Below are 24358 nucleotides of genomic sequence, written 5' to 3'. Positions count from 1 at the left end.
GTCATTCATCAGAACATGGGCCTTTTGCGGGTGTCCTGTGGTGTCTGGGGGCCTTTGGGTCCCATATATTTGATCAGTTTGGGATCTACTGAATTTGGAGGCCGGGTCAACACCTTGTGCAGTTTCTTCATGTCTTTTGAGTTGTTCCCAAACTGGTTTTGTGTGTGGGCCTGTGTCAGGCTGCATCCTGATGGGGATGGCTGTTGCCATCATAGAGTGTCATTTATATGAGGTGGGGGTGCCTGGTCTGGTCTAGGTGGGTGTCTAAGTAACATCCACATGAATGCCAGGTCCAAAAGTTTCCCAACATAACATTGTATTGCCACAATATGGTCAAATCTCCTGTCAGTGGTCACAATGTTATGCCTGATCAGTGTAGCTAGGATGAGTATCAGTGTATTTATTAATATCTGATGATTGATCAGATTGTCTGATGACACACAAACACAAACACACATACAACAATGTACTGGACAGTATGTACCTTCGCAGTACATACCCGTGTAGATGACAGAGGAGGTAATTTTACATTTCTCTCCTCAGCTCAGACGTGGTGCATGCGTGTGTGTGTGTCAGTGCGCTCCCAGTCCGTTTGGACGGGTGTCACATGGTTGACAGAGGTCAAAATATTCCACATGGCTGGCACTTGTCTGCACATGTCACGGATCCAAACTACATCATCAATAAATGAGTAATGAAAAGGAACATATCAGCAGATTTGGAGGCACTGTAGCAGAAGGGCCAGTTCCGCTGACGTTGAAGGAAGTCTGCCACTCTCCTAGAGATTCTGACCGGAGTTACTATTCATGGTAGGTGGTTGATTAGTAACACAGTTTGAGACAGTTGCTTAACATTTTGCTTAGCTCCTCTTGCTTAACAAGCTATAGTCTCTACAGACATGTGATTCTCCATAGCTTAAACCTTACTTCAATCTGCTTGTATGATGCATAACATTATTTAAGATAAGATAAGATAAGATAAGATAAGCCTTTATTAGTGGGGAAATGTGCAGTCTTGCAAGAGCACAGTTTAAAAGTCAAAATTAAATTAACACAAACTACAGAACATTATAGAAGTTATATGTATGTGGTCTAATGAGAGCTGGCTTGACTCTACAGCCTCACAGCAGTAGTAAGGAAGGACCTGTGTTAATGTTCCTTTACACAGCAAAGGTGAAGGTGCTGCCCAGTACGGTATAGCACCATGAAAGGGGTGGGATTGGTTTCCCATCGAGGATGACACCTTTTGCTTCCATCCTCCATGCCTCCACAAGCTCAAGAGGGTAGCCCATAGCAGACCCGGCCTTTTTGTCTGCCGCTGAGATGCTGCCACTCCAGCAGACCACTCCAAAAAGGATGGTTAAATAAATTTAACAGTACAACTTAAACAAAACTGTGGTGAGGTGAATGATCAGTAAGAGCAAAACGCACACAAAAGTTGTTTGATGAACGAAAACGTTCAATTGGCAGTGGCCCCGAAATGCTGCATTCAGCCAAAAGGTGGCGCCAGAGTGAAGGCCGTGTCTTTTATTACCACAATAAAACAATCCTCACAGGCCATACTGCCATGTAGAACCATGGTAGTATCCAGAAATATAAAGTAAATACTGCAGTGCTTATATAAAAGTCCAAAATTCTGATTACTGTTAACAAACTTCAACTTGAATAATTTTCCTCATTCTCCTTTAAGTACTAAAAGAAGGTATATTTAGTCAAAACAATAAACCTTTCTGTTTCTTCGTGGTTGGGGGGCAAAATACCCAACGCAATTTGAGGATAAAGCAAAGCGACATAATCAGCAGACAACTGTAATTTTTTCCCCATTGTCAACAAACAAGCTAAACATTAGCTAACGTGCAGCAGCCGTCTCATGACCGGACTGGAAAGGCGGGTTCTCGCTCAGCTCAATATATAAACCAACCTCCAACCGGAACCTCAAACGCCCCAGGCCGCTGGATTCGCTCCCCTCACATCCTCTCACTGCTTAGGGAGCTTACTGGAGCACATCTCCACAGCTGACAGCGGCACGCACCGAGCGCATGGGACAATAACAACACGCAGAGGAAAACTTTGCTCTCTCTCATGTAAGTTTGTCCCACTCTCTTCTCTCGATTCTCTCAGTTTGCTCCTCGCTGCGCCGTGGCCCCCCTCTAATTATGTAAGCAAACTAAGGCGATTAACATACCGCTATTTTCCATACTGATGGTGAGTTTGTTCGAAATGACCGACTGTCTGAATAAGCCAGCTATCCGCAGCCCCAAAGTCTCGTTTCGAAGTTTTAAGTGGATTTATTGTGTTGTTGTTGTTTTTTTCTATGCAACTAGAAGTTTAGGGGGCTACTATAATTATGTAACGCTCACTGCGCACCTGCTGAGCGTTTGCGAGGGGGGAAACGCGCATTTAAGAGTGCTGGATTTCATTACATAGATGGATTTACTCCAGAATTAATCCTATTAAAACACCCCAGGAGATTAAACACACTCAAAGAGCAGCGGAGTCACTAAAGGTGAAGTGTAAAGCGACTGCTTTAAGCACACTTCTAAACAACATCTTTAAGTATTCAGAGGCGTATTCTGTATGAGAATAACAACTTGTGTGCGCTATGGCCCAGACTCTTACGATTTTTCCAAACTCCTTCTTAAACAGACACTCTATGGTAAAGTTCTGTTGTGGTCATTCTATGCCTCACATGTCCAGTATGATGAAGTGTTTTATATAGCTGATATATATAACTGGAAACACTTCCCTCTGCCATAGCTCAGTAAATCACGCCTGCCGAGTTAAATGATGCATGCCTTTTGGTGTGTCAGGTAGTTCACGTTTGTTAATATGTAACTCTGCTTAGCTTTTGATTGTGAACCACTAAATAGTGAGTATTAACCACTTTCTCGTGTACTCCTGTGTTTTTGCAGAGTGCACCGTCAAAGACTTGTGGCCACAATGGACGTCTCTCTCATCTCCACATCCAGTCATTTTACAATGAAGCCTACACAGAGACCCTGTACACCTAGCTAGCAATACATTTTAATTTTTTACAATTAGCACTTAAAAAAATCATCTAAAGGGTTATATACCTAGTTTCTGTGCTCAAAGTTGATTTACAAAGACATATTACCTCATAATTCTTTAAGATTAAGTTATTTGCCGAGTAGTGATGGATACAACTACACTAGCAACCCTGGCTGCCGCCGCCACCGTGGCTCTGGCCTCTCAGTCTGACATGTCGGGCTATTTGTGGCTGTTGATAGTAGGCTTCATCATTGCCTTCATCCTCGCTTTCTCTGTGGGGGCCAATGATGTGGCCAACTCCTTTGGGACGGCAGTGGGCTCTGGGGTGGTCACATTGCGGCAGGCGTGCATCCTGGCCACTATCTTTGAGACGGTGGGCTCAGTGCTGCTGGGAGCCAAAGTCAGTGAGACCATCCGGCAGGGTATCATCGACGTCCAAATGTACAACGGCTCAGAGCACGTCCTCATGGCGGGATCGATCAGTGCAATGTGTGGTAAGCGTTCCCAGAGAGATTACTTTAAAGTGAGGAAGGTACTGTTTGTGGCTGTTTTCTGTGAGCACACCTCATGCCTTTGTGTCACAGGCTCCGCTGTGTGGCAGCTGGCTGCATCATTCCTGAAGCTCCCCATTTCTGGAACTCACTGTATTGTTGGGGCCACAATTGGCTTCTCTATGGTAGCCAGGGGTCACCAAGGGGTCAAATGGATGGAGCTACTGCGCATTGGTGAATATATCTTGTTTGTTCCCTCATATTTAAGTACTGTGTCTGTGAAATCTGCAAGTGCATTAATTGCATTTCTTTTGAACGTCTTTACAAAGTGGCTTCCTGGTTCCTGTCACCTATGCTGTCAGGCATCATGTCAGGAATTCTCTTCTATTTTGTCCGCAAATTCATTCTGAGCAAGGTAAGACCTAACTCTTCAGTGTATAGTTCATATGTTATGGATGTTATCTCAGTATACGTCTTTAGAAGTAAAAGTCCTGCTTTTAAAACCATGCCTAAGTAAAAGAACACAAGTGTTCCCAGGAGAATGTATTTTAGTATCAAAAGATGAAATACTTGCTGTGCAGAAAAATGGTATTGATGTTTCAGCACCTTTCAGTGGTGCGGTGGTTGTCCAGAGGTTTCCCTCCAACGGGAATCGGGAAGGTGGAGAAATGGTTAAAGGGCCAGCGTGTGTGTCTTTACTCCAGTTAGTACAGTACCTCAAACATTTGTGAGAGTTGACAAGAAGCCTGACAGAACATTAATGTGCACACTGAACATGGCATTGGCTTACTTAGCCTGACATAGTCACTGGAAACTTGCCTGCTGAATATGTATCATACAGACTTCAGAGAGGTATCAATCTTGTCATCTATTTCTCATTAAGAGAGTGGGAAGGTCTTTATGTATCATCCTTTAGTACCTACGTTTTCCATACCTCCATTGGAACATTGGAATTTTTTCATGTGACTAAGGAGAGCCTGTTTTCACAGACTAACCCCGTACCCAACGGCCTCAGAGCCCTTCCTGTCTTCTACGGCATCACTATGGGCATCAACCTCTTCTCCATCATGTTTACAGGAGCACCGCGTAAGTTTACCATCCACACACCACAGCCCTGCTCCTTTTAATTGACGTTTACTGCACTGCCACAGCAGCTCTTGAAATCCCTGGAACAAGACGATGTGAATAGGATGCACAGAGGAAAGTTGATGCCAGGCTTCTTAGGAAAACAGTAGGTGGCAAAGGACGAGAAAACTACAGCATAGATATAGAAAAGCAACACATCATTCAGATTCTTGAATTACCTACAATTTCCCCAGTTTCTCTTTTAAATGCTTAAGGTTTTGCAATTCAAGTAAAAACTGGATGAAAGAAAACCAGGGAGCATGAATAAAATAAACTTGGCTGAGCGAAGAGTTTAAAGCAGCTATTAAATGGAACGTTTCCATTCCTTTTTGTTTCGTTTGCAGGATTGAACTTATCAAGAAGTCAAAGGGCCCGGGTCCTTCACTCAAGAAATATGAGACACCTTAAGCCCAGCTATATGTCCTGCAGTAGAGGGCACGTCTCACACTGATACTGAACATATGGCCCACTCCCAGACTTTTATTTTCCTACACAGAGTGTACTTTCTTTATTGACATTATCTGCCTACACACCGTAGCCATCTGTATTGTCAATAATGTAAGGGGAAGTACACCCATATAGATATACCATGTCCTTTTTTATTTGTTTTCATGCTGCTGAAAGAAAAGGTAAGTTGCATCCTTTAGGGGTGATTAATTGGAGCCATGCTAACCTACATTTAAACGTGTTCCAGTAGTAAAAAACGTACAGCAATAGGAGTTTAGTTATTCCCTGTCGACATCAGAGGAAAACTGAAATTATTAGAAGTGTTTCTAACACAGCGTAGTGTTTTATCAATATGCTGCAAGACCACACTCTTTCTCACTATCTGATTGGAGGAGCGTGTACTCTCGCTGATACTCTTGTCTATAAGAACATGCTTAAACATTGCAGCAGGCCATTGAGACATTTTTTTAATAATTTTTAGAAAATAATTTGACCACATCTTACACAAGGAGATAGCAGAGGGTGTTGATTCTTTGGAAAAAATTATCACATTTCCTTCTTAGATTACATAACTTCATACCAACATATGTTGGGATGATGCAATTAAAAGTTGACCAGCGTGTGCTGAAATGTATATGCATTAACAGTTATGACATTGTTTTCAGAACAGGAACAGCATGAGTTGTAAATGTACACAGTTAAGTTTCTGTTTCTTCTTATCTGAAAGCTCTGCCTCATGTCCCCCCATCTTGTGTGCACAGTGCTGGGTTTTGACCGACTGCCATGGTGGGGAACGCTATGCATTGCTCTGGGGTGTGCTTTCGTCACAGCCTTGGTTGTTTGGTTTGTTGTTTGCCCACGCCTCAAGAAGAAAATCAAACGTGAGTAAATGTGTAAATGTGACACTTTCAAGTTGCCAGTAGTGATGCATTTTGAATAATTACTCAGCTCAGTTTTGAAAAATATTTCACATTGGGGTTAAAATGATATTAAATTCTTGTGCAGCCCAGATAAAGCTAGCTTAAAATTAACCATGTATAGCTTCATAAGCAGCAGGTCCCCTTCCATAAAGTCCACCATGTTGTTCTTAAAGTGCATTTCCTTACATGGCCACCTGAGGAAGGTTCAAAAAGTGAGTAACTCCCAGTATTAAAAAAGTTTACAGCCTGTTACAAAATCAGTTCATCACTCTACAGGGTCATTTTGGCACTTTTAATTCAGATTAAAGTCATGAATAATTGCTTTGAGTTTAATCCAATCGACTAGATTTCCATCTAGGCATCACGCGACTGTTCAGCTCAGCACACTTTCCACCTCTTTGATCATTTTTGATTTAGCCAGGAGCTGGATGGAGTCAGGCAGTGGAAAGATTCTGACGTCTGGTCCCTCCAACACTAAAGCACTCTTTAGGAGTCCAATGGGTGTAGTTATAGAGTGTTTATCCAAGCCTGTAGTTTCACTGCCATGTTTCTGCAGAAGCCCGGCATGGAAAAAAACAAACACTGGATTTAGAAAGGGCTGTTCACATTTATATGCTGCACACTTGAAAGACCAATGTTAGGCTTTCGACATCGGCTGGTTGCAGTCTACAACCTCAACACTAGATGTCACTAAATCCTGCAGCCTGGTCCTTTAATATTTTAATTTCAAGTAACTTTAAAGAATACTACGAAATGTATTATCACGGTTAATCAATAATGCATCTACTTAGTCGCACATTTTGAAACCTAATTTAAAGATCTGAGTGTTTCTTTCACCCCTGACTGCACTTCAGGAGAAATAGCTGCCACTGCCTGTGAAACTCCACTAATGGAAACAAACTCCAATAAACCGACCTTAGCAGAGCGGCCCCCGATACCTCATAACCCTCAACCACAGGCCCCTCCCGCAGACGATCAGAGGGTGGCTTTTAAACTTGGAGGCTCAGAGGAGGCTGATTTAGACAACGACATGGAAAACAAAGACCTGGATATCGCCAATGGTAAGAAATATTAATGGCTCTATAAATGTCTATGGACCTCAGTGGGTACATTCATAGTTAAAGTTCATAGTTAAACACACGTAACTAAGTTCACCAGATGATTCACGCTAAATAATTTGTTTTCAAAGGTCTAAACGGCTCTTTTGGGCCCATGACAATCACTGATCCTCACAGTGGACGGTCCCACACAATCCACAAAGACTCTGGTCTTTACAAAGACCTCCTCCACAAGCTCCACATGGCCAAGGTTGGTGACTGCATTGGTGACAGTGACACAGAAGAGCGGCCCATCCGGAGGAACAACAGCTACACCTCCTACACCATGGCTATTTATGGGATTCAGGGAGATCCTAAATACAAAGACTTGGATGTTGGGCTGCAGAGAAGGTCGAGAGTGGACAGTTACAGCAGCTACAACTCGGCAGTCACCAGTGAGAGTGCAGTCCCAGAGGGGAGCGTGATTCAAGAAGCTGGCGGGGACCTCGCTCTGGAGGAGGATGAGCTGGAGGTCGATCAACCTGAAGTTTCCTTGCTTTTCCAGTTCCTGCAGATACTCACAGCATGCTTTGGCTCATTTGCTCATGGAGGGAATGATGTTAGGTAAGCAAGGACTGCTTTCCTCTGAGGAATTTATTTATTTGTGTTCCGTGAGATGATTTACATTTTCTTTTACTAGCAATGCGATTGGCCCACTGGTGGCACTCTGGCTTCTGTATGAGAGTGGCTCTGTGGTGTCCAACACACCCACCCCCATCTGGTTGCTTCTCTATGGTGGCGTGGGCATCTGTGCTGGACTCTGGGTGTGGGGTCGAAGGGTGATCCAGACCTTGGGAAAAGACCTTACCCCCATTACACCTTCCAGGTAAGGCACATATCTACATCCTGTAACAGACGAAACTGCATTTCTTTCATTGTCAGGAGGTTCTAACATTTTCTTTCACTTTAGTGGGTTCAGTATTGAGCTAGCTTCAGCAATCACAGTTGTTGTGGCATCCAATATTGGTCTTCCTGTCAGCACAACCCACTGCAAGGTAATGACACTAAAATGTACAAAGTGATGCACATTCTTATTAAAATATGGTTCAGTTTTGAACATGTTGCGATCGCGTCACATCATACATCAGCTGATAACTGCCGTATCATGTGAACACAGGTGGGATCTGTGGTGGCTGTGGGATGGCTTCGCTCCAGAAAATCAGTGGATTGGCGCTTGTTCAGGAACATCTTCATCGCCTGGTTCGTTACAGTTCCTATTTCTGGCCTGATCAGTGCTGCCATCATGGCTCTCTTCATATATGTCATCCTGTGAGCCTCCGACTCCACTACACTGTTACTTGGACTGGTGGTCTGCTGTCAGCTGTTTTGTCTGACTGATAAACCTGCGCTAATAAACATGTACCATTTGTTCCCTGTTTGTGATTTATAACATTCAGTGTAATTTCAAAGTCACACAAATTACTTTATCTTATAGGGATGTTCTTATGAATTATGTGGCACTGTAACGCTGTTGAAATAGCCAAAAGACTGTGATCCTGTAAATCCTTCTGTATATTTGTATAAAAGCAATATGTATTATGATCAAAGCATTCACTTTTGAAAGAAGATATTTCTATGTTTGCATATCAGGGTGTAATAAAATAAGGGTTGCTTGATTTAAAGGGATTTCATTGTATTTGACTACTAGTGTGTGAGTATGGGAGGAAGGGTTGAGTAATAACAACAAACAAAACATTGTGACGTGGTTTTATTTCAAAATATATTAGTCACATAACTACAGATAATTTACAGTGAATAAGATCATTTACAGTGGTGTGAAGAAGTGTTGACGCCCTTCCTTTTGTTTTTGTTTTTTTTTTTGGGCATATTTGTCACATTTAAATGTTTCAGATCATCAAACAAATTTAAATATTAGTTAAAGATAACACAAGTAAACACTACATTCAGATTTAATTGAAGGTTTTCATTATTAAGGGATAACAAAATCTGAAACTTACATGGCCTTGTGTGAAAAAGTGATTTCCCCTTAAACCTCATAACTGGTTGGGCCACCATTAGCAGCAACAACTGCAATCAAGCATTTGGGATAACTTGCAGTGAGTCTTTTACAGCGCTGTGGAGGAACTGTTCAACAAATCTTTTCAGAATTGTTGTAATTAAGCCACAGTGGATGGTTTTTGAGCATGAACTGCCTTTTTAAGGTCGCCCCTCAGCACCTCAGTAGGATTCAGGTCAGGACTTTGACAAGGCCATTCCGAAGTCTTCATTTAGTTTTCCTTCAGTAATTCAGAGGTGGACTTGCTGGTGTGTTTTGGATCATTGTCCTGCTGCAGAACCCCAGTTCGCCTCAGACTGAAGTCACAAACAGAATTGTACCTAAACTCTATAAAGTTCAAGCAGCATTTTACACCTCAAAGCCCACTAGGTGGTGCTGTTGCTACATCAGCCACAAACGCTCACATCAGTTTCTCTCCTACCACTGACATACTTCCTCAACCTCAGCGTAGGAAGGACTGACAAATTCAGCGACCGGTCGGTGTGCAAAGTGGATTTGTATCCAGTCTTATTTATAAAAAGACAAAAAAACAAAAAAACCTTCAAGTTGCTCAAATCAAATTCCTTCTGTGTGTATGTATTTATTATGCCACGTATTTATTTGATGGCTTAAATTAACAGGAATTCCTGATGATGGAACAGGAAAAAAACAAACAAACAACAACAACAAAATTCACAATTCAAACTAATCTATTCATGGGTAGCCCCTTGAAGTGAACCATCTCATTTTCGAGGGGGGCCCAACAATTAAGGAGTTAGTGGTTCGTGTTTTTTCAGCTCCTAAAAAAAAGACACAATGTGAAATATAGATCTTGCATCTAAAGTGAGAAAACTATTGATATTTTTAATGTTTATGTAAACCTCAAATTGCAGTTGATAACATTTTGACAGTTTAGGGCAACATTCACTATGGTCAGAGAGGTTTTAGCTTTCTAGATAATCTAATTCCTAATCTAACAGATGAGAAGAGAAAAAATCTCTAATACGTGATAAGAAGAAATTTAATAACATAAAATGATGTTAAAATGTTATGTTTCGTTGGTTTGTTTCTTACAGATATAATCTAATAACACATAAAAAAGAAAAAGACATAGAGTATGCCCTGTTACTGTGCATAGGAAAGGTTACCACACATCATTAACAAACAACAGTATTGAGTGTTAAAACTGAATGTTAACTGCCTCTTTTAAGCTACAGGAAGCCCAGGAAGGTTAACTTGCTCTACCAGATGGTGCTACACTAAAATAAAAAATAATGAGACAAAATGGCAAATTATTAAACACACGAGTTGCAAACTGAAGCCAAATTAAGAAACAATGAACATGCTGTACAATGCAAAAATAAACTACAACACAGCAATCTGTCTCATTTATGAGTGCCAAACCAATCAGCTAATCTGAAACTATTTCAGGCCCTTGAGAGCATTGTGCTTGGTTTTGTTTAGTGATGACTTTGCTGTTCAAGCGTCAATAACACAAACTGGCCACATGGTGGTGCTCTCCTCCAATTGATGACACTTCTGGCAGAGTTGAAGTGAATGAACCTTGCTGGTCCTCTTTATTTTATTTATTTATTTTTAAGCATTTGTCAAGTATAGACTGGAATAAGAAACTGACAAGAGAAACAGATTAAGTGACTTGTTTTACACTTTCCATCTCCTCTCAGACCCTCTGGTGAGAAACTTTCGAAATTTGGGTTTGGATTTAGATACAAAGACTTGCCTACAACTATGGCACTAAACTTCACTGATGGTGAACATTTCCTCACCTATATCAAAGTCCATCCATCTCGATTGAACTCATATACTTCAGTACTTTTTTACTGTAACATATTAAATTTCTGTATATAGATCATATGAGAAAAGATACAGCTGACACACTTCATGCAGTCACTTTTTGTTAAGTTGCCTATATACCTTAAGTCATTTTGAAATATGTCTTGAGCTGCAGATGATGCTTGAAGTTTTCCACAGATCAAATCTGTGATTGAAAGAAATGATTCATTTGGCGACAAGCTTGGCAAAGAGAATGCAATTCAATCTTGTTTGTGTTATTAAAGCACATTTTGGAGAGGCTACTGATGTAAGTGAAGTGATCCCTGCATCTGTGTGAGCTAATGCTCTTTATTATTTAAAGCTAGAAGCCTTTTTCTAGCAGCTGCAGGCACGTCGTTTTGGCAGCTGATGATACTCTTGTTCCATTTAGCTGGATTCTCAGTGTTACTCCTATGGTGCACCTGACTTCATTTAAAAATGTGAGAAATACGTGACGCTACACGCTTCATCTTGGGCAACAGTGTCCTTATCAATCATCCATATAACAGTCTAAAAACTCCCATTTAAACGCATCGTTACACGGCAATTTAATTTGATTAGTCATTTTGATGGAGTATGCAATGAAAAAAACTGCTGCAAGTCAACGAGCGAGTATTAAGACCAGCAGTTATGGTAAGGGCTACGTGATATTACCCAACCCACTGTTTACAGCACAGAAAATAAACCCAAAACAGTTGTGACATCACAGAATGGGCATGGGTCTTCTGAGGGTATCCTGTGGTGTCTGGCAACAGAATGTCGTTGGGTTGAGGGGAGGGGTCTTTGTGGATCAGACTTGTTCGAGTGCATATCAGAGATACTTGATCAATTTGGGATCTAGTGAGTTTGGAGGCCAGGTCAACACCATGTGCTGTTTTTCATGCTTTTTGAGTTTTTGTGTGTGTGTGTGTCTGTGTCAGCCTGCATACTCCTGGGGATGGCTGCTGCCATCAAGGAGTGTCATTACTAAGGGATGTGGGTTTCTGGTCTGGTCTAGGTGGGTTTTACATGTCTAAGTAAACACCAGGTCCAAAAATTCCCCAGCAGATCACTGAACTGTCACAAGATGGTTTATGTAATTAACCTCAAATGTTGGTGGTTTTAATGTTGTGGCTGATGAGTCAAAGATAACACATGTACTCTTTAGCAATATATTTATTTATTTTTCAATCAGTTTTAATGTCTGAATTACTGTGGAAGAGCGTTTCCCTTCAGTGGAATCATATGTCAACAGGGGCTTTATTTTGAAACTGGACACCGGAAGTTGTATAATCCTATTTTTTTTTCTTTCTCCTAAAAGACACTTTGGATCTCAGTAACGCGTATCCTTACAGGTGTGCCGGGGCATTCATTTGCGAGCAAGAAGGATTGCGCGTGACGTTTGCCGTCGCAGAGAGAGAAATACGCGTCTACATCGGAGTGGGTGCTCTGCACCTCACACACTGACAGCCGTGCAACTGGGGCATGCATTCACTTAACACAGCGGACCAACAAGCTGCTGTTGTCTGTAGCAGGTTCACGGGAATAAAACGACGCCTTGGGTTTTGTGTAACAAAACAAATGGATTGCCGAGGCTGCGGGAGGTGGGCTTGGAGGAAGATTTCAGGATAAGGATTCATGCAAATAGCAGAGAAAAAAAAAGGCAGGTGCGTTTCGAGATTTTCACATCGTCTTTTCTCCCCCCTCCTCTGGTAATCTGATTTTCGTCCGGAGCCTGTGAAATGCAGCCTCTACCTGGCAGATGTGTGGCACCACAACTGCAGCCTACAGGTCTGTATCGCCGGAATCGATTCAAGCTTGTTGTTGTTGTGCATGTCTCGATAATCATTCACCGCGAGACTAAACGCAGAGGATCTACAGAAGCAACAGAGACAGTGTCGGATATTTGGCGTTCGCTGCATCTGAGCAGCTTTTTGTTTAAAATGTCTGAGTGATCACATTGTGCGTGCACACTGCTCTGTCCCTTCCACACACACATCTGATGACGATTATTTTGTTGCTGAAACAGCTGGCTGGTGTACAGTTGTACGCACCACACTTAGAGTAAACAGAATTACCCAGAGGTACAGGCCACTAATGGGACTGTACCACATTAGATCTTTGTCACCACCCTCCCCTCCTTACACACAGCCTGACTGTTTAGAAACTGCTTGTGTGATAAATCACGGCTTTTGTTTGTGTGTGTTTTGTTTAGAGAGTGCCTCTTGTCTACCTGCAGCAGATCTGCTGTGGTTGGCTGTGGAGGACTGAGACTCCTACAGCTGCAAACTCATCATCATCAACAACATCTGCCACTTCAAACGTGACGAGAGGCGAGAGGACAGAGGCTGCTGCTTTTAAGGCTGATCAAAGTGGCAGCAGTCAGAAAGTACCTGTGGACGATGACTCCAGCAGAGCTGTTTGCTTGAAAGCAGCATGAGATAATTGAGGACTCCCATAGCTACTAATTGCTGATTCAAGTTTTTTTTTTCTTTTTTTTTTTTCCTCCCGTTTGGCGCTGATGAAAATGTTCCAGTGTGTCAGCTGACTGACAGGATCACAGTGGTGTTCTAGCGGCGGACACAGCCGGGGCAGCAGAGGCGCAAACAGCCACAAAGGAGATGGCTCGTCCGGGCTCCGGGTTGCTGGTGCCCGTCAACGGGCTGGGGTACCCGCCGCAGAACCTGGCCCGGGTGGTGGTCTGGGAGTGGCTGAACGAACACGGGCGCTGGAGGCCGTACAGCGCGGCGGTTTCCCATCACATCGAAAACGTGCTGAAGGGGGATGCCAGAGGAAGTGTCGTTCTGGGACAGGTGGATGCTCAGCTCTCTCCTTACATCATCGACCTGCAGTCCATGCACCAGTTTCGACAAGACACGGGTAAGACATGTAGAGGTTTCCTGTAAACACAGGTGTCACAGATCCAGATGTCAAGTAGAGTGCGATGATGTAAACAAAACAGTAGTGGGAATGGTTTAAATACACTCATAAATGAGTGATGTTAGATTATTCCCGCCACAGTGCTGTTATCTCAAAACCAGAAGCGATGGAGACTTTATGTTGTCCGCTACACGAATCCCATGCAACTTTAAAGGGGATAAATGAGGATTGCTGAAAGCCCCGTCTGCTTCGCCACTCATGTAAACGAGCCACAGGTAGAGATGAGAGGCGCTGCAACAAACAGAACATGAAGCGCCGAGACGATAAAAGTGTAGTAATTATTTATTCAGCTAGGAGTGTGTTTATGCAGCCGCTGGAATGCCGTGACCTTGTCAAAGGTCACCATGTTGGAGAGGCTGTTCATCCATCAGGCAAATGGGAGCTGTGGCTCAGCACAACACCCCTCACGCTTCTCATCTATGTGCTTTCAGCCAGTGTAATTATGGATTTTGACTCAAGGACTAGCGCAGTTGGAGTATTCTCAGCTTGATTTAAGTATTCAGGCAAGAGTATGGAAAAAAAATGTGGTTATAAATCAGACTTTGAATCTATGCCCCAGCTGGATTTTAAGTGAGAAAGTTTTTCTCCAGTTTTATGTCTGTGTGAGAACAACATAGTCTTTATTGAGGAATTGGTCACCTGTGGCCCTAGCACGTTTACGGTAAATCCTCTTGAACTTCCCTTCCTGGTATTGCGTGACTCTTTAGGGTAAAAATCCAGCTTTCGTTTTGTTGACTGTAATTTTCTCTGATAACTGCTACCTTTTTAAATACCACCAGATGTTTTGTTATACACCACCAAGGCTGTGCACACTCGCCGTGTGTGGATTGTTGCTGTGGCGGTAAAGGTGTGTGTGTGTGTGTTTGGGGGGGGGGGGGGGGTAGACATCTGTTAAAACCAGCCTTGGACTCATCTCAGCGCTCTGATTTATTTTACACGTTCACATCTGAGTCCGTTGCTCATCACTGTGTTGGAGTCTGTTAGTGAGCTACTTGTGTTTACTGTGACTCCTCTGTTAGAAGCTCTTGGGAGTGCGCAGGTCGTGTCTCAAATTAAGTCGAGTTTCATTATTATTCTTGATGAGGAGACATCTGAATAGTCAAACTCCGCTCTTTTAGGTCCATGACATGTCTCGTGGTGTAACTGAGGGGGTTTACGTAACGTCAGAGCATCCACGTGGTAATCACGAGAATACACAGAAGGTGACCTCACCTTTCTTGATATTTGCAATGGTTCATTTGCAATTGCAGCTGTCGGTATTATAGTAACCACTGATCTTTTTTTTTAAATAAGGTTAAAATGCGGTGTAAAATCTTCTAAACTATCCACAATCCCTACATACATTTTTCTGATGGGTGTTTCAGACTAGCTCCCTCTATAATAATCTGTGTGGAATGCAGCAGCTGTGGAAACTGTATTTGATGCTTTAAAAATAAATTGGACACTCTATACATATGAATGTTAAGGCAGTAAATGGTAGACAGTTAAAATAACATGTCATTATCCAGTGAAAGCATGTGGAGTCTATTGGAGGCGTGACCTGAGGCTTTATATGAAAAATGTGACTTATATTGAATGGTCCCGGGCCGCCTTGCCTGGTACCTGCTGTTCTTATTAGTGTTTACCCCTCTGATAGAATTCAACACAGAGCGGTACACGTGTCTGGGGTTGAGCGGCTGTGAGACGAGCCACTGAGCCGTTTGTCAGCCATTACCGCGGCGCAGGGGCTGGTCCTGACGTTTATCGCTCCTCGTTGTGCCGTTCGGCCCGCTGCCTTCCCCCTCGGCCGGGATAAACCTGTCACAGCGTGGCCTGACGGACAGCAGCCAGGATGCCTTGTAGCCCCCCCCTCCCCGCTCATGCCCGTGAACGCGGTCCAGGCCGCAGCCGTCGATTCAGACGTCCCACGAGGCCTCGCTTTCCAGGCTGTCGTGATGTTGTCGCGCTGCTGATTGCACGAAAGACCTCCGTAAGCTTGTTTTAGTGTGGATTGTGATGCATCTGTTTCGCATCAGATGTTTGCTATATTTGTGGCTCAGCAGGTCACCCGCAGCCTCTTGCTATTTTACAGGCTTATGGAGCGTCCCTGTGGGGAAGCCCCATTTTGTCGCAGAGCCAGTGATCAAGTCCTCGGAGACTTTCCTTTCTTTATTTGCCAAAGCTGGAGAGAGTTGAGCGCGCCCGATGCCCACAGCGTACGCCTGTGTACGTCTTTTTATTTGCGCTTGTGAGGGAGTTCGCCGACTTGTGTGATGCTGCCCTCCGCCAGCTGCGGTGTTTGTGTCCTGTCCCTGCAGGCTGTGTGGGGGTACCCTGCTCTCCTGTGGGTTAGGGAGGATCTCCTGTGGGTTGCGTTATACCAACTAATGAGGGAGCAGCTATAGTTTATCTCCATGACTCCCTCTAATCAAAGCATCATGACGACAGCGTGGGGACCACAGACGACGCGGCAGCTCCCCTCTCTGGAGGGAGCGGTATAAACACATGTGTGTTTAAATGGCGTAGGAAAAATGAGGGCATGGATTTGATCTGGTGAAGACCCGTCAGTCCGTGGTGCCATCCTGAGCCCCGATATGAGTGAAGACTCAGGGGCTTATACACATAGTGTGGATGAATATCTGAGGAGAGGACTGGCTCCCAGCCAAGAGGGATCGATCGGTTCTCCTCCCCAGAGGGGCATTTGAACCTCTAAACACTGCTGTGGACTGATCCCCTTTCACTACACCCACTCCCACAGCAAAACACCTGGGCTTATCTGCCATTTCCATCACACACCAGCACTTATGACCTGTCTGATGGATTTCACACCGCAGGTATTGCTTATACTGCCTGGCTTTTAAGCACTTACATTTTCTATATTTCCCCTCATGATGGAGAGGTTTCGCAAACCGGACCCCGCCTCATCTGGGTTCATCTGCATTCTGTAAGGGGGCTCCATTGCTCATCGTTATGGCAGTGTGGCGTATTACTGGATGAGCAATGAAGTTAAAGGGTCAAAAGGCAACACATTTATGGCAAGTTGTGTCTTACCAGTGTTGGTGTTGGTCTCTGGACTGGTGAGCAGGCTCTAAGAATAGTCCCTAATTATTTCAGTTCTAACCATCCCGCCTCGCTTTTGGGAATCACCGTTACCTTCTGCTACTTACAGAGTGGATCAAGAACTCAACGAAGTTCACATTTACCCACGCAGGCAGTGAAGATACTTACAATCTCACTTCAACTTTGAAACCAAATAGACAAACTATAGTGCACCCTCATTTTCTGCATCCCCTGCGTGCGTTCGTTGAGATGTTAGCATGGTTACAGTTGCTCTGCTCACTGTTATGAGATGGCCCATGTGTGACTGCAGAGATAACCCCTATCAGCAGCTGTTGGCTGCTGTGTTGCCGGAGCGGGGCTTTGTTTGTTTTGGTTCCAGAGGCGTGAGAACCTCCTCTCCTCCAGCCTATTTTCCTCGGCTAAATACCCCCTCTGAGTAATTGTGCTGAGAATCTGTCAAAAGACAAAGACAAGCGCGCTCAGTTGACAAACGGCATGGGCGCCGCATGTAAACCTGACGAGCGTATGTCATGTTGCACATAGCCAGAAGCGGGGCGGTGCGCTTTGTTTTCTCTATTCCTTTAATGTAGTTTAGTAAGTAGTGATCGCGTGTGGGAACTGCTTCGGTGGTCTGTGGGAGGAAGCTGTAAAAAGGATTCTTGCCATGTACGTGCTAAAGGTCAGGTGCTGTATGCATCAGCTCTGACTGTGAAATCCCACTTGCGTCAGAAGAAGGCAAAACGAGCTGGGCCGAAATACTCCAGTTTGTATGAAGAAATGACTAGAAATAGAAATGAAACAGATGGTTTGTGTTTCGTTTTTGAACACGTCTACATACGTCAGATTAGCCGGCACACTGCGGTACATACCACTACACATGTATATATACTGTATACGTGGGTGTAATTTGGCTTTACCTCACAAGACTGATGTTATAAATCCAGAGGAGGAACATATATAATGTAACGTAATTAAGTGGCTGTCGGTTGAGTCAAAATGGTGTGGAGCTAATGCGTGGCCGGGGTGTGACTGACTCAGGGGTCCATCATGACCCCAAAAAGCTGGCTGGATTCCATATGGATGTCGGCAGGAAAAGGGACTGAAGCGACCCGGCGGTGAGGGAGGAGTGAGCACACGGAGGTGAGGAGAGAAGAGGAACAGAGGAGAGGTGGAACGTTTTCCTGATGGGAAGTGACAGTGTGGAGGGAGGGATAATAACACTGGAAAGAACCTCAGCTGTGCACATTCCCCTGCTGCTTCACTTTCACACAAGCATAGATTCAATGCTATCACGGCCGAGTCTTCCTTCCACAGTGTGCTTCATGTTAATTCTGAATTAATGTTTTTTTTTTTCTTTTTGCTAATTATCTGAGTAAATATTTTGGAGCAGAGGATGATGCCTTCCATTAAAATCATTTATGCAGTGGGCTGGAAGTGGCAGTCGACACACAAGCTATCAAGCACATTTTAGCATGTGTGACACTTGTTTTACTCAAAGTCAGCAAAGCTTTTTTTTTAAATATAATTTTTATTTATTGAGGGCTTTATCTTCTTATCTGTCTCCACATTTTTATCTGAGATAATCAACTGCCGGTGCTACAATTGACCAGCCGAACGCAGACCAAATCCTCTGGAGTGAATAGTAGCAGGAGTTCTGAGGGAAGGAATGGAGGCAGGCATGAAAGTAAAGGTTGTGGAGCAGGGGTGAGATGGGCGATAGGCCTGAGAGGCTGCTTTGTTCAGCTGTGAATGTAGATGAAAAAAATTGGTAGTGGACTGGAGGCCCAGGGATAGCAGGATTAATCCAAACTTTTTTAAAAAATAAATAAATAAACTCAAGAAATCAAAAAGCAGTGTGAAGTAGAGAAGACCGAAGTGCATTAGTGTCACCACGGTTGAATGAGCAATCTGGCAACATGTGGTCAAGGAGCCGAGGAGCACTGCGCTCCACATATCCGATGAGGAGATAGCTGTGTAGGCCGACGAGCGATCGAGTTGCTAGGTGGAGATAAGGAGCGTCGCGCCCACAGACATGTATACGCTGTCTGAAAAAGAGACGAAACACTACAACCGCAAGGGTTGACAGCGAGGGTTTAAATGGAGATCTTCAGATTACTTGTGTTGTCTGACCAACTCTTGGAATAATACAAATTTTTAAAAACTTTAGGGTGGTTAGTTTTCTGTCCAGCTGATTAATCATTTCCACACTGCGGCACTCAGTTACTTATTACATCCTCGTAAAAAAAATGAGTCTGACTACCGTCTCAGAACGACCTTGTTTCCAGGGTCGTGGAGCTCCAGTCCACTCACTCCACATCCTTACTGCATCACGGTGATGAACAGTCTGTGCAGTTTCTATCAGCCCCTGGCGCTGGTAGCAGTAGCTCAACATCTCCCTTTTAACTTCTAATCCAACGAGTCACCACATTTTAACTTCTAAAATGGATATCTTAAATTTCCATCAGCTTTAAAGCTGCTCTCTGCTCCACTTGCTTATCAGGCCTGTCTGGCAGGTCAGACAGATCGGAGACTGTTGTCTGCTTCATCCGAGTGGCCTGCTGCTGCTAGAATAGAAAATAGGCATCATCTCGGCCTTGTTACATAACCTAGAGGTAGTTATTATTTACTGATTGTTTTACTATAGCATCTTATCTCTCATGTTATGTGCTTTTGTTTGGAAGAAATCATCTTTCTACTCAGTGTTTCCATTCATTAAAACATTCCAGCTGTTATAAAGTGAATATTCTTCCATCCGCCTCACTTTCCCTAGCTTTATAGCGAGTGGCTCTTCAGTGTACAAGCCAAGCATTAGCATGCAGTCATGTCAAAAAGGGACAGAGTGTTCCTACTGTAACCACTGGGGTGTCTTTGATCTACAGGAGGGTAAGGCCCAACATTTACTGAAAACTTCTGAGTGCAGAGCTGCACTGATGCAACCATGGCTGCCAGCGGTTGCTCCCTTGATCAGCCTCGGCGAGCGCAGAAACACGGCGCGGGGACTTTTCGTTTGGTCTCAGCCCTTTTGCTCATTTCGCTCTCAGACAAAAAGCCCACACTGTGGTGGCATGACAAAGCTCTAAAGCTGAAACGGGATGGCTTTCTCAAAAGCATCTCGGTGATAAGGCAGTCATCACTGTTCCGGCGTGAGCTACTGTAAAGGACAGAAAATAGCTTCCTAAAGTCTGAACACACAGGCAGGAGTTTACTCAATTCAGCATTGTACAGCTCTGATGCGCGTCCGTACAGAGCCGCTAGCGTGCCTGTTGGGTGTTGTTGTATCTTTTGCGTAATGGATATTTGTCAGGGCTCTAGGAAGTTGTAATGGCCGTATTTATATCGTGATGTTTCAAAGTTGCTCTTTAAGCCAAAAAAAAGGCAATCGTCGAAGCCAGTCGCAGCCCTCATGGTGCAGTATTTAACTGCGTTGGATCGTGAATACAAGTGATGTTTAGACTGATGCCACAATGGGACGAGCCATACAACAAAAACAAAAAAACAACAACAATCACTTATTTTGATTGTCTGCTGCCGGGGCGGTGAGCAGAATATCAATGTGTGGCGCTCTCGCCCTCCTCTCCTCCTTTTTTCTCTGTGTCACCTGTAAGCTGTTCTAAATCATGGCTCTTGGTGAGAGTCCAAGTCCTGCGACGGCTCAGCGTGTAGAGCATCCTGCAGTAGCTTGTGGGGTGAAGAATATTTGCCAGGTGCTCTTGGCAGCCAAACCTCCTCTTTTACTGCTCGGATGGTAGCCGCTCACACGCCATCACTCTCTAGACTTTTTACTATGAATGAGCGCTCGCAAACTCTCTAAGGATTTATGCCACTGGTGCCTCGAGGTCAGATTTTTATCAGGCTTAAATGGCCATTGCGTCTTCTTTGTTCTGTCCTTTGCGTGGATGCGTTTCCGTCAGAGAGTCGTTTGTCACCTGGAAGGAGAACGAAAGTCACTGCGGCGGCGTCTTTCAGGTTAAAAGGTGGATGTCAGAACCTATCAATTAAAACAATGGGAAAGGGAATTTTTATTACATCCACCTTTTATTATTGGAACAGATTTATTATTTCAGACAAGAAGAACCTGTCAGCATAGCAAACCGCTCTATCCGAAGGGTCCCATATGCGTTCGAAGTGTTCCTGCCAATATGAAAGTGTCAAAAGCAATGCATTTCTAATATAAATAAGGGTAATGTGGTCCTGAATCTTCTCCTCGTTCAAGCTACGATAAAAAGAAAATAAGAATGCTTGTCATTCATCAACAGTTCTTCATGATATAATGGCACTTCTCTGAATCACTGCAGGAATAAAAAAAACCCAAAACAATGACGTGTGGAAATGCGGTGATGCATCCCAGTGAGTGCACTTCGTTATTTCCAGATTCAAGAAAGGAAGTATTTGCTGCACCATCACTGTGCGCTTGACACTGCAGTTTATATTTGCACCATAATCAGTGGTCATCACTCATCAGTCTCTTGTCTGTTTGCTTCAGCTCGTAGCTCAGCTGCAGTCATGTGGGAGACAGTGCAGGAGAGTTGATGCAGCAGGGCGACAGCTAGCTTAGAGGCAGGGTACAACGTCACAAAGTATTACAGTGCTCCTCCCAACTTTCCAGCAGGTGGGAAACCGAAAGTGAGGACTTCGCTTAAGACCTGTGATCGCGATGTGAGAACAACAGGCTGCAGACAAATGTAACAAATGTAACTAACCCTAACCCTAACCCTAACCCTAAACCAGACAAAAAACGAATTAGTAGTGGTGAAAGTAATTAAAAGTGATTCAAATCTTGCATTCGTCATTATTGAAAACGCAGAACGTGTAGACCAAATTGATCAGTTCGTAATTGAAATAGCAGATGATATGACTTTATTCCAAACGGCTCGAGACCGATTATAAGTTAACAATATATGAAAAGCATTTATTCAGTGGAAGCAGCGGAGGATGATGCTGATTTATGAGCTTGTAGCTATTTACCCACGCTTATTCTTGTTGGCTTGAAATGTGTGAATTTTGTCGGCTTTGTAGTTTTGCTCCGTTGTCCACTCGACTTGCATCAGTTTTGATGTAGCAGACGTTTCAAAGTGTAAACTGAAACTTCTTAAATTCCTCCAGTGTATTATGCTCGGTATAATCTGCTTGTTTGCTGACCAGTCTGATACTACGTCCCAAACAGCTGCCTACAGTACAAATGAACACCCTGCCTCGGGCTGAGCTGAAGAGCTTTGGGCCTTCGAGGTAGGTCGCAATGCAGCAGAAAAGCTGCAGATTTTGGGAAGCGTGTATCACTTTAAGCCCAGTAATCCCACCCTTCCAATTGCCCTGTGAGTGCAACATTAATTGAATTTCAAAGTTGACCCTCATCTGTTCTAGAGTAATTACGCCCTCTCAGGAAAAGATAAATCATTTATTCGCTGTAGATCCATATAAATTATGTACATTTCATCCAGCTGCTAGAGCCCAGAGAGCATTACGCCATCTTCTTGAACTGATATTGCGCTGAAAACAACCTTTCATTATGATAAGATGTCAAAAATAGTAGTCTCCCTTTAAAGCGCAGTGTATCATAACAACATCATACATATTTCATCAGCTTCCTTTTCCTCCATCCTCGCTGATGACTGCCGATAAACCAGATTTGGGAAATCCCAAAATCTGACCCTTCAAAGTCAGTGTTTCACTGTGTCACCTCTTTAGGCTTTGATGAGATCCACCGGACCTGTGGGTCTGGCTTTAAGCTCGATAAAAGCTTTTAGCAATCCAGCAGCAACTTTGCAACAAGGACGCGACCTTGATTTTTATTCAGCCTCGACATTTTGCCCTGAAAAGCATGAGTTTCCCCGAATATGCCCCTCCTCTTCCTCCGAACAGACTTAATAGTGCCGTGTGCACCACAGCGGTAAAAATAATTTAGTGTTTAAAATAAGCAGTTAATACGGTTGTGTCTGAACGTCTCTTCATTAATTCGGAGGTATGAACGCAGCGGAAATGTGATTACACTTGTGATTCAGCAGGGAAAAGGTCCGGGCCTAATAATATGGAAAAAGTAGAACACACTTAAGGTGAAGCTGTTTTCGGTCCATCCATTACAGTGCGCGGAGGATAAAAGGTTCATCATCTGCCCGCAGGGTGGTCTGACGCTCTCTGACCTCCCTCACACCGTGTCCAGTTTGCTGCGGATCAGAGCTGTGTAGCCAGCGTAGTCTGGCGCGGCGACAGTTTGCTCTAATGTAGCCAGACGTTTCCTCTGATAAGACCTGACCATGTCTGACAACCATGAAGTGGGTTATAAAAGCCTGTCTCAGCACACTCATTTACACCATGCTGTTCACCTCAGTGAGTCCTTTTATTTGTCAAATGTAATATTCCGTGCAGTTTTGTCCCCTTTTGTGCCTCAAAAGGGCACATCGTCACCTCAAAATGAGTCACGTTAGCGATTTCTTAGGCTACAATGCTTTAACGGTATATCATTAAGTATCCATTAAAGATGTAGGTGGACGTGTGCCTAAAGAGGTGAGTCAGAAACGGCGTGACGTCCAACCAGACAATAAGGGTTTTAGGTGGGGATCATGGGGACTTTCTAGAAATGGATTTCGCTCAGTTCATATTGTGAGTGGTGACTATCACACCTCGCAGAACGCCATAAATTCCAGATCCGGCCGTGTAGCAGTTAGCGCTGCATGTACAGTGCGGCAGAGGTCATCTGACAAAGAACCGCGTGAGCCATTCCTCAAAGTCTCCTCTGATGTGGTGCGGCCATCAATCAGGCTTCTGCAGAGCACGTGAAATGGTTTCACTGATGTGCAGTCTGTCCCAGCAACGTGAGGCCTGACGTGAAGTATCGTATCGGCAGAGATAAATACCGCACCATGTCACGGCGTGTGGGGTTTCGCGTGCGTGTGTGTGTGCGTGCCACTTTCCCCCCGCTGAACCGAGTGACGAGTGATGCGGTGTGGAGTTTAAGATCGCGTTTAAAGGTTTGGCTGCGTGTTTGGAATCAATCACAAACTTCACGACAGTCCTTCTCCATCATAATAAACGGCGGGGGTTTTTATTGAGAAAAGGTCACGGTAGAGCTCCTGTAGCGTACTGCATTAAACTGTTGAGTGTTCCTAATGAGTGGCCACCAACTGTAAATGATTGGGGGGGGAAATATTTGCATAAATCACATACTGTAAATCCATCAACTCATGAAATCGCCTGTGTTCCGATGTGAGGTGTTTAATGAGACTAGAGAAAAATTAGTGACGTTTGTAGCCATGGCAGCTCGACAGTTTGGTAGGAAAGCCAGTGACATGTGGTAGAAATTAGTTTTTGAAGTCTCTTCATTGCATTTAACATCTTAGCTTTATAATGCATGTCTCTTCTACTTGCTATAGTCTATGTAAAGTGTGGTCACAAACCAATAGGACTTTCACACAGGAAGATGGTTAGTTCAAAGCTAATTTGATTAAATACTAAATATTAAATACAGATTATAGATTTCTTTTTCAGG

At 43.8% G+C, this 24358-nt stretch overlaps 2 protein-coding genes across 4 annotated transcripts in view; both read left to right on the top strand.

Moving 5' to 3' along the window:
* Positions 1-1923: 1923 nt before the first annotated feature.
* On the top strand, positions 1924-8710 carry slc20a1a (solute carrier family 20 member 1a). The gene is made up of 11 exons (XM_047593060.1): positions 1924-2083; positions 2912-3502; positions 3593-3733; positions 3829-3914; positions 4489-4585; positions 5833-5952; positions 6846-7052; positions 7181-7652; positions 7729-7914; positions 7999-8083; positions 8206-8710. The coding sequence occupies exons 2-11, from the start codon at positions 3154-3156 to the stop codon at positions 8359-8361; spliced, it is 1899 nt and encodes a 632-aa protein (XP_047449016.1). The 5' UTR covers positions 1924-2083; positions 2912-3153; the 3' UTR covers positions 8362-8710.
* Positions 8711-12228: 3518 nt separating this feature from the next.
* The window catches only part of dtx1 (deltex 1, E3 ubiquitin ligase), a 38629-nt gene continuing 26499 nt past the window's right edge, over positions 12229-24358 (top strand). For 2 of the 3 annotated variants that reach the window (XM_047592150.1, XM_047592148.1), the window contains exons 1-2: positions 12229-12687; positions 13112-13776. In XM_047592150.1, the coding sequence (XP_047448106.1) occupies positions 13518-13776 (259 nt within the window). In that variant the 5' untranslated portion in view covers positions 12229-12687; positions 13112-13517. The remainder of the gene's footprint in view (positions 12688-13111; positions 13777-24358) is intronic. The other variant, XM_047592149.1, reaches the window with a different exon arrangement.

Source organism: Mugil cephalus, chromosome 8 (genome assembly GCF_022458985.1).
Source record: "Mugil cephalus isolate CIBA_MC_2020 chromosome 8, CIBA_Mcephalus_1.1, whole genome shotgun sequence".
NCBI lineage: Eukaryota > Metazoa > Chordata > Actinopteri > Mugiliformes > Mugilidae > Mugil > Mugil cephalus.
The sequence above is the reverse complement of the archived record's forward strand: the minus strand, read 5'-3'. Positions and strand labels throughout refer to the sequence as shown.

Coding starts and splice junctions, on each gene's coding strand:
- slc20a1a (XM_047593060.1), top strand. CDS start 3,154: ATGGATACAACTACACTAGCAACCCTGGCTGCCGCCGCCACCGTGGCT. Junction 5,953..6,845: donor CCTCAAGAAGAAAATCAAAC/GTGAGTAAATGT, acceptor ACTGCACTTCAG/GAGAAATAGCTGCCACTGCC. Junction 7,915..7,998: donor ACCCCCATTACACCTTCCAG/GTAAGGCACATA, acceptor CTTTCACTTTAG/TGGGTTCAGTATTGAGCTAG.